This window comes from Megalops cyprinoides, chromosome 9 (assembly GCF_013368585.1).
Source record: "Megalops cyprinoides isolate fMegCyp1 chromosome 9, fMegCyp1.pri, whole genome shotgun sequence".
Lineage (NCBI taxonomy): Eukaryota > Metazoa > Chordata > Actinopteri > Elopiformes > Megalopidae > Megalops > Megalops cyprinoides.
Window position 1 is genome coordinate 39,020,222 of NC_050591.1, and position 10,504 is coordinate 39,030,725.

At 44.8% G+C, this 10,504-nt stretch overlaps 1 protein-coding gene across 1 annotated transcript; it reads right to left on the minus strand.

Annotated features, from left to right (window-relative positions):
- Positions 1 to 826: 826 nt before the first annotated feature.
- Positions 827 to 3,972, minus strand: LOC118783574 (complement C1q tumor necrosis factor-related protein 5-like). Its single transcript, XM_036537504.1, has 3 exons — positions 3,859 to 3,972; positions 2,209 to 2,446; positions 827 to 1,347 (listed from the first exon to the last, which is right to left on the minus strand). Exons 2-3 carry the CDS (start codon positions 2,432 to 2,434, stop codon positions 827 to 829), a joined length of 747 nt encoding a protein of 248 aa, XP_036393397.1. The 5' UTR covers positions 2,435 to 2,446; positions 3,859 to 3,972.
- Between the last annotated feature and the right edge of the window lie 6,532 nt (positions 3,973 to 10,504).

Here is a 10,504-nt window from a genome sequence, read left to right on the forward strand (position 1 = left end):
AGATTTCAGGCGCTATCAGATGGCCCAGAGGCAGCAATGGATCCATGTCTCAAAGTTAGCAGCGACTCTTGTGTGTCACAGTGTCATGAAATTACCATTACACTAATACACAATGTGCTCGGTCTGGTGTACAGTGTGTGTGAGCCTCATATTGGGCACAGGTGCTTGCTATGAAATGGCAGTCTGTGACCCTGTTACTTTCGACCAACTGCAGCCTAAATTCAGCCTTCTAGCCCTGTCTGCAGGTTTGTACAGATGATGCAGTACAGTAAAATGGCTGCTTTGATAAAAGATGTGGGTTTTCACTCTTCATCCTCTGGGTGAACCCCAGCATTTTTCCATTATTACAATCTTCAGCATAACAAAGCTCTATTTCAGAGGCGCCAGCTTTGATTATGTGAAATATGCAGTTATCACTGTTATACTGAAGTCTTGTACTGAAACGGGTATCTGTATGTACAATGTATGAATGTATGCATTTTATGCATCACCTACTTTAAACAGAACAGCACAGGACGCATGGAAAAGCAACAGGGTCTGACATTTCAAACAACATAAAATCAGTGTGTTACAGAACTGTGGATTTTTAGAAACCCATACATGCACTGACTGATGGAGTGAAAATGTTTCCTGAGTTAAATATGAGCCAAAGTCAGTGCTTTATCTCAGAACACCGGCTGCTGTTTAATCACGGACAGACTACAATCATTAGACTATTAACCTCTCATGTTGCCACAGTGTTGTTTACAGATATATCTCAACACGCTGACTTTTCATAAAGACAGTTTATTGTGTTTGTAATAATTACCTGTGTCTCAAGCTTTGTTTAAGCGAAGACGGCTGAATTCTTCCAGTCAGAGTACACCAGGAAGCCGGTGAAGGTGCTGTCTGTCTTGGGGCTGGAATAGAGCCCGCTGTACTCTCCCAGGGCCATGTGCACCCACACCTTATCCCCAGGTACCAGGTGCAACAGCGTTCCACCTGACAGCGAGGCTGGCTTGGGCCAGTTCCCGTAAAACTGGAAGTAAGACGCGGTGGTGTGGCCGTTCTTCACCAGGTCGAACTGCAGGCTGGAACGGTACACAGTGGCGTGAACCACAAAGTAGTAGACCCCCGGGACTCTGCAGGTGAAGCGGCCGCTGCCGGCATCGTAGTCCCCCTGCTCGTTGAGCAGCACCTGATCGAAGCGCACCGCCTCCTCCGCAGGCAGCGGCATGCTGTGTCCCTCAGACAGCTTGGCACTGAAGGCCGATTTAGGGGCGACGGCACACTCCCCCTGCTGTCCCCTGTCCCCCTTCTCACCTGGGTCCCCCTGATCCCCAGGCTCACCCCTCGCTCCTGATACACCTGTGAAAACAACACCAGACATCCGTCTCTCTAAAAACGATGGAGTTTTACAGCAATGTACAGTGGCTTTACTTATATTGGATTACATTTGAAATGCTTTTTTAAAATAAAAACAACAGAATCCACTCGGTTATGACCCAGACAGGCCTGAACAGAATGTAAATACAGATGCATGTTAACAATCATGATTAACACTTGTCCATAATAGTTGTGAATGTGCTCATGTCTGTTATTTTATAATCCAAAATGGAAATAGTTCACTAAAAAATAGTTAACCCATTTGCCCTGGTAAAAAGTGAGGAAGGCCTTGAGATTTTGGGGAAATTTGCTGTCAAATAAAAAGCTTGGGGAGGGTGGGGCTTCTGGTGAGAGGAAGCTGGATGTGGGCGGAGCTTCCAGCAATGCAGGGTCTGATGTGGGCATGGGTTTCTGACAAGGCGGGGTCTGATGTGGGTGTGAGTTTCTGGCAAGGCGGGGTCTGATGTCGGCGTGGGTTTCTGGCAAGGCGGGGTCTAATGTGGGCATGGGTTTCTGGTAAGGCGGGGTCTGATGTGGGCATGGGTTTCTGGCAAGGCGGGGTCTGATGTGGGCATGGGTTTCTGGCAAGGCGGGGTCTGATGTGGGCGTGGGTTTCTGGTAAGGCGGGGTCTGATGTGGGCATGAGTTTCTGGTAAGGCGGGGTCTGATGTGGGCGTGGGTTTCTGGCAAGGCGGGGTCTGATATTGGCGGGGCTTCTGGCAAGGCGAAGTCTGATATGGGTGGGGTTCTGGTAAGTCAGGGCCAGGTACAGGTGGGGCTTTCAGGTGTGGTGAAGTCTGGTGTAGGTGTGGCTTCAGGTGTGGAGGGGAAGTGCTGCTCTACCTGGCTCTCCTCTCTCGCCTTTTTCACCCTTCTGTCCAGGAGCAGCATCTCGCCCATCTCTCCCATCTCTGCCGGGCTGACCAGGACTGCCATGTGGCCCGGGAGATCCTGGGATACCGGGATGTCCAGTGCAGAGGCTGGGAATCTTGTTGTCCTCAAGCTGATTGGTTGAGTTTATCAGCAGCATGAGGAGAAGAGAGAGGGGCCAGGCGTGGAATGCGGTCATGGCAGCGTGTCTCTGGAGAGGACATAAATGTCGTCAATCAAAAACTAAACATGCCAAAACATGCAATGCTGAAAGTAAAGCCATTTGGTGAGGAAACGCATGCCTGCTTTTGGGCTGCAGAGTGGATTTTCCCACTAAAGAATAATGAAATTCCCATGGAGTTTCCCAGGCTCATGCCGAATGGTAATAGGTTTTGGCCCCAAGAGCTGAGTTTGGCTCACAGTCATATTTTCACATCATGGTTGTGATTAGGTTTTGAGGTTGGATGAACTCATCCTGGATTGGTTGCTGGGGGCAGGAAGTACCCAGGACATTTAGTGCAGTCTCTGTCTGACTGTAAGCCAGCAGGACTGGAACAGCTGTTTGACAGTGACAAGAGGGAGACTCAGGAAATCGTCGTCCAGTTTAAGTTTAAGTTTACTGAGCACAGGAAGGGCCGAGGGGACAGCAAACTGACAAGAAGGAAAGTATGACTCCACTTTCACAGCCACTCCCGCCCGCAGCCACTCCCTCCCGCAGCCACTCCCGCCCGCAGCCACTCCCGCCCGCAGCCACTCCCGCCCGCAGCCACACCCTCTCACAGCCACGCCCACCAGTGCATACCTGAGGCTGCAGAATCTTCCAAATAAAAGCAGCAAAACCTCAGAGATCAAAAGTCAGGAAGAAATCCTCCCTCTCTGCCCCATCACCTCAGCCAAAGCCAATAAGAAATGTTTATAATACTTTCCACCTGTCACATGACGTCCTCTGTGCTCTGTGTTTGAGCTCATTCCTGAGTGCTGGAAGTGCTTAGAAATATGCAGCACAAAAACTCAAGAACAACTTTCTACTTCTTTTACACAAACTGTCCCTGCAGGACACAGCTCTGATTGCATGAACCCTATTTGCAGCATTTTGCTGCATTCACCACACTGGCCACTGTGCTGTCAGACTACAGGCAGATCAATTTGCACAACACAGCTCCAGAAATCATTCTCTTGAAATTCGTTATTGTGATTTTTTCTTTTAAAATATTCAAAAATAACAAGCTGGCCCAGAACTGCATTCCTTTACTTACCTGAGTGTTGAAAAATGAGAGGTGAACCCTGCAGTGCTGAGTGCTTACCTCTCTCCTGACACCTCCCCACTGCCTCCTCAAGTCTTTTCTCATCATTATATTTGTATTTCACTGTCCTGTTTAGCTAAATTACACAGCAAATTTAAATGTTAAGGGTGTTTGATATAAGAGGAAATAAGATGTTTCTTCAGATAAGGATATTATTTACATTAGGACAGTAACATTCCCTTTCAACATGTAATTCTGTCAGATGCCAGTATAATACAAATATTAACAATATGCATGTATATTATAGGCCTGATAGGTCAGTTCACTTTAGTAAAACACATAGACCCCCTTGCTAATATGGCTGATATAGTATACTCACTGCGCAGGGCTGTGCGGATCAGTGGTCAGTCCTTCCCTGTTCACACCGCTGGTGTTAAAAGACAGAGTTGAGTTTGATGAGCTCAGTTCCTGCACACAGGGCCACAGTGTGGGAACAGCCAGCTGCTCCGCTCTCAGGCCAGCACAGCAGCTCAGAAAAACACAGAGGTCTGAGTGCAGCGCAGTAAAAGTCATCTTTTCTTCCTCGTCCAATGAGGCAGGGAGAAAGTGAGAAATAACAGCCTGGGTTGAGGGAGGGAGTAGGGGTAGGCGAAGGAGAGGAGTATCTGACACCTATCCAAAGAATGCAGAGGAAAAAAGCTGTGAACCTCCCCCAAAAAACTGGATCTGAAAATAGGTTTAGAGGGATTAGAGGGCTGGAGATGAATTGCAGGTCAGATAATAAAGAAAGAGAAGGAGGAAAGCAGAGAGAAAGAGTGCAACAATAGTATAGCACAGTATTGTAAAGTGTAATGTACTGCAGTATACTGTAGTATGGAAGAGTCAAGTTTATTATTTAATGCAGGGTAGCATAGGACATTGCAACATGGGACAGTTAAATGTAGTACAGCCAAGAAAACTACATAGTATAGTATAAAACAGAATAGTATAGTGTAGTATTGTATAGTAGAATATAGGCAGTATAGTATGGTACAGTTATAGTGTGGTAAACTGAAATGTATTGTAGAATGCTATAGTAATTGTACCACTACAGAATAGTACAGGTTACTATACAGTAATATAGTATAACTGGGCATAATCGGTTATAGTTTATGTGTTCTGCTATGGCTTGGTAGTGTCTGTAGTAGTAGTACTACTGCAGTATATATTGTATACTGAGCAGTATGATATTGCATGCTGTTGCATAATATAGTTCGGTATAGTATGGTGTCATACAGTTTAATATAGTATTGCCCACAACAGTATAGTGACGTTTTGTGTGGTAAAACAGCATGCGGTATAATTTTGTACAGAATAGCACAGTATATAGTATAGTACAGTTCAGCATGGTACAATACAGTATTGTGGCATACAATGCATAGCATGTGTTAGTTTAGTGTTGAATTCTACAGTGTGGTATAGTATAGAATAGTATACTGTAGTATTATAGAGCTGAATTGCTTAAAATTTTCACAGTACTAATATTTCTGCTAAGGACTGGAAGGGAGGGATGAACCTCCGCTGGGCCAAGCTGCTCCTTTCTGGCCTCCAGAGAAGGAGAGCCAAGCAAACTGATGGACCACATGACACCCACCTCCCCCAACACTTTCATCCCAGCACTTGGCCCTCTGTACCTGCCTGGGAGGGCAGCAGGTGCAAAGTGGCAGAAATACCATAACATATTTCAAATGAAATGATGAGCCAATTATAAAATGGCTGATTCCAAACAAGGTTAAATAAAGGGGGAAAAGAAAAGAAACGGTATAACAGCTTCTAATGTGTTCTGAAGTTTGTTTCCTGTGCTACAGTTACCCAGTCCAGCCACTGATACAGGATCCCTGCAGTAAGCACTTTTTCACAAAGCCCATAAACATGAAGCCCTGGCAGGGTAACGCCTGGGGGTGGGGGTGGAAGGCGGGGTGACACCTGGCTCTGGTTACTCCTCATGCTGCAGGGCTCTGCACAGCAGTGGCAGCAGGGCCTTTTGAAACTGATTCTCCTTTTAACACCTTAATGAGCACTGCCTGTCCCTCCCGGCTGGTCAGGCCCCTGTGGGCCTCCCTGACTCAGGCCCAACTCTAATGCGGGAGCAGAGAGCACAGTGCTTCATAAGCACTCATTTTTACACCAAAGCCCTCTGTTAGCTAAAGCTTGTTAAGGTAAGCAGTGATCTGCGCCTCTCTGCCCAGAATGCTGCTGAAAGCTGAAAGAAGCATGGAACTGCACTCCTTATTTGACTCATTCAGCATTCAGATATTGTTTATGTAACAGTGATGCACAATCTCTGTTCTAAAGGAGTTACTGACTCTGGGGACAGTCTGTACTACAGACAACATCACACCTTTAATGAATATATGTAAATTTGTATTTTCCTTATTGTCTGCAACCTTGGTTTTTGTATTTGGCAGTTGTATATTAGGCAGTAGAAACAGGCCCTTTAGACATCAGTAGAAACCACACCATCCAAACCCAACAACTTTACCAAACATAACAACCTTACCAAACCCAACAACCTTACTGAACATAACAACCTTACCGAACCCATCAACTTTCCATGCCAGTGACCCCCCTTGATCTTGCTGAATATCAGCCTTTGAGAGCTTTGTTAAGCCAAGGTTCTACCAGAAGGAAAATATGGCCAAAAGCGTTATTAATGGAAATACCAATATAATTACTGGCACCATCATTATTAGTGGTAGTAATATCAGTATGACTGTGACACCATTATTAAAATGACTGAGTTTATCTTATCAGTGCAATGGCAATGCGGACTCTGTGAAAATGTTCACTTCCCTGTCCTGTGCTCTCTTTCATAAGACACATATAATCTGTACTGTTGCTACTGTTGTTTTTTCATGAAGAGTGAGTTGCAGTCCCCTGTGATGCTAAAGAGCCATTTGGTTTCAGAAAAAGATGAGTTGTATCCCTGAATCAATCCCATAGGGGGAATACTGAAGAACCCAAAGACTTCAGCATCACTGGGGCTGATCTGAGGTTAGTAGAGTTTCTATTCCAGCATCTGTACTGTGAATAAGTAGCACTGTGCCAGCTTCTACACGGTCTGACCTGCTTTACACAATACAGATACAAAACTAAACAAGCAAATTCAGGAAATCATGAGGAAAGGAGCTGGCCTGGAGTGCATCACTTTATGACTTTAAGTGCCACTTTATTCGATTTGAAATCCAGAACTCTGCTACAGAGAACCAGGGCTATGAATCCCAACTCCTGAACACTGAAAACACGCCTTTCGTTTAGCTCTGGAAGTCTCTCACTGACCTGAACAGTCTCAGAATGAAGCTCTGGGCGGCAGGTCCATGCAGCTTCCTGACAGCATGAATGCTCACTGAAGTGAAAATACGCCTGCAAACATAAAGCCAGCTGTAAGATCAGTTTAGCTATTACTGCATTTTCAAAATGGAAGAAGACCAAAGCCTATGAAGGGAAGGCTTTGCTTTGTCCTTAATGTGTCTCCACCATTTGCAGATCTGCCAGTATGGGCTTTAAGACCACACAGAGTCCCACCTCTCACCACTTGCTGCACTTGAAATTCATGGAGAGAAACAGCCACAAACCACCTCTAGCCAAATTAGGAAGGCACCATGCTGGTACTGATAGAGGCCATGGAAGAACAGAGCAGGGAACATTTTCATTGCCTCTTTCTTTTTGCTTGATGGTGTTGTAAAACGCTGCCTTAAGGGCTTCCTGCAGGATTATATTATTGCAGCAGGCCCAGCAACCTGCTGAGAGAAAACAGCAGCACCTCAGTGAAAAGTCTACAGACTTTCTATAGAACGCTGGAGCTTCTTACACTGCAGATACAACACAAGCGGAGCTGAGGCTGCTTAGGTGTGTTGCGCAGCTCAGACATGCTCTGAGCTCTGAGCTCCAGGTTCTGAGCTCTGAGCTCTGAGCTCCAGGTTCTGAGCTCTGGGCTGTGAGCTCCAGGTTCTGAGCTCTGGACTCTGAGCTCCAGGTTCTGAGCTCTGAGCTCTGAGCTCCAGGTTCTGAGCTCTGGGCTGTGAGCTCCAGGTTCTGAGCTCTGGACTCTGAGCTCCAGGTTCTGAGCTCTGAGCTCTGAGCTCCAGGTTCTGAGCTCTGGGCTGTGAGCTCCAGGTTCTGAGCTCTGGGCTGTGAGCTCCAGGTTCTGAGCTCTGGACTCTGAGCTCCAGGTTCTGAGCTCTGAGCTCTGAGCTCCAGGTTCTGAGCTCTGAGCTCTGAGCTCCAGGTTCTGAGCTCTGAGCTCCAGGTTCTGAACTCTGGGCTTGAGCTTGGGTTTAGGCCTGGCACCTCTGTAAAGCTGCTTTGTGACTAATTTCCTTTATTAAAAAGTGCTTTACAAATAAAAGTACTCTGAACAGAACTGAAGAGCTTGCTCTCCTTCCTCTCCCTGCTGTGGTGGTTTAATTTGGGCTCTACATTATCCCTGCTGAACGAAGCTTTTGCTATAAAAAAAATCACAAAAATACATGTCTAACAGATGTAAAAACTGAAAATGGATATTGCTCTGTTTGTGTCCTGAATGAGTGCGTTTGCTTCCCTCATAAGGGCTGTCAGCCTTCAAGCTGAGAGCAGCAGGTTGGGAGAGGGGAGCGGGGCCGTCAGAGAAGTGCTGCTGACGCTAATGCCCTGAGAAACAGCCTGCACTCTGAGGTGGCTCAGCACCATGGCAACCAGCCCCCCTGCCTCAGGCCCCCCCCAGGAAGGCCCCTGCACTCCGCCCCTTCTTGTGGGTGTGGTCAGAGCCTGAGGGGGATGGCCCACAGGCGGTTTTGACCATTTCATTCTCACTATAACACTAGAGGGGCAATCATGTCCTCTGAACAAGTCTGGATCCTCCCAGCTCTTTCCAACTGGCTCTGAGCGCCCAGGTGTTCAATGGCTTTAATGTTTAATGCACTGCTGCAGCCTATAAAACAGCAAAAACACTTCTGTCACGTTTCGGTAAAAGGTCAAAAAGAAAAGAAAACTGAAGCAAACACTACAAGATTTAATAAAATATAATACACACATGTTTATGCAATACAGTTTCAAAGCCGATACACAGGATTGTTTCCACTCGATTATTAATTTTAATTAATAAAGTCTTAAGATATAATTCCATCACGTGTCTCACCTTGCTTGTTTTATCACCCCACACATCGTTAATCAAAATCAAAGCCTCTTTCGGTGAAACATTTACACAGCAACTTGTAAGGTTCAAACACAACCTAATCAGCAGTTCCTGTCAGAAATGGAAAAAAAACCTCAAATGGTCAAATACTCAGATCAGGCCACCATCAGTTATGAAAAACCCTCCCATTCAATTTAATAACATTTGACATGGTTTAAAAATCAAATGATTATTTTATCAAGACATTTATAACAATGCCACTCTAACTCAAACAGCTGATACCTCTTACAAATCTGCCAAAAAGCCTCTCAGTGCAGTTAAATAATCACTCTACTACACACACGCACAGCCCAACTATATGTGTCATTTACTACCAAATTATCTGGGCCAAAGCTCATCATAAACAGTTACAGTGAACATGAATACACATATCGGCACTTGTTCTCTAGAATTTTTCTTCAGTGTGGAAATCCACAGTTCAGTTAAGACAGGGTCAGAATCAGGAAGCGAATCAGGCTGTCAGCTCTGAGGAATTCTTGCTGTAGCCAAAGGCAGGGTTAAGATCACTTTCACTGAACTGGAAGCTGTGGCGTGACAGCTGGTGTATGCTCAAAAGGTACAGCACAATCAAACAGAAAGCAGATACTGTGTAGAACTGCAAAGCACCTGCAACCATCAGAGTGACACAGACGTTCTTTACTTAAAAAAAGAAAAATCTTTAATGATTCCTTACATCTCACCCAGGAGTGAAAGATAATGCCAGCAATTAGCCAATCAGCAAATTATATCATTTAACACTTAGGAACCCAGTCATGGTGAGAGAAACTGCATTGTTAAGAAACATGATTCACATGAGGCAGCCTCTCCCTTTAATATAAAGTTGTCACGAGTTCCCACACATGCATTTACATAATGAGCTTTCTGTCCTTTTCACTTTTCCTCCTTACATTATACAACAGCAACAACTTTCACAAAAAAGTGCTACTGGCAAAGAGGACCAATGTGCTGAATGATGAACACCCTGCTTATTCTTCAGGGCACGCAAATATGCTGAAATTTAACCAGAGAGGGCGAATATGCAGCACCTCCAATCCTGCACATCCACTGAACCATTCTCATGTCAAATACACACCAGCAGCAAAGTAATACAATCAAAACTATTTACTGTATGCTTCTAAACCATGATTGTAGCCAGATGTCCTACAGTTTAATGAAGTAAAAAAAAATATGAATACACATATGACACGTGACATATGCCAAGGGTATGCATTATCAAATCAATTATTGCCACTTAAGAATATGTAATTTTACAATATATAGTACAATTTACACATAGAATTACACACAAAAGTGGTAATGAATAAAATATTTTCTAATATATTATATTGATTAAAACTTAAATTAAGGACTTTCTATTGTAACAGAACACATTGCATGAGGGTGAGTATTCTATGTGAAGACACTGGCAGCTTGGAGCTTTCCGATTCAGTGCTTATAAATGACACTTCCAATGTGCAGACTGTGCACTTATTAGACTCAGTGAGAACTGAGATGACTCTTCCACAAGATGGAACTCTGAATGATCTCATTTCTTTACAGCAGAAAGTGTTGGGGCAGCCACCACACCCTCCAGTCGTACTGTAGATGTTATTATCTAATGATTTAAGTAATATAAATTAAAACTATAATTCTGAATCTCTGAATCAGATTTTCAGGGGGGCATAAATTCTGCTCAATGCTGAAGTGGCCTTTGACAGTCAGTGTTGAGCTTTGGCACTCCTAAACGAATCCATCAGAAGCACCCTGCTACAACTGCTGCTGCTGTCCAGCACAATACTGTTTTCTAACCTGGTACAATTACGTGCACGTGGGT

Coding starts and splice junctions, on each gene's coding strand:
- LOC118783574 (XM_036537504.1), bottom strand. CDS start 2,434: ATGACCGCATTCCACGCCTGGCCCCTCTCTCTTCTCCTCATGCTGCTG. Junction 1,348..2,208: donor AGGCGAGAGAGGAGAGCCAG/GTAGAGCAGCAC, acceptor TTGTTTTCACAG/GTGTATCAGGAGCGAGGGGT.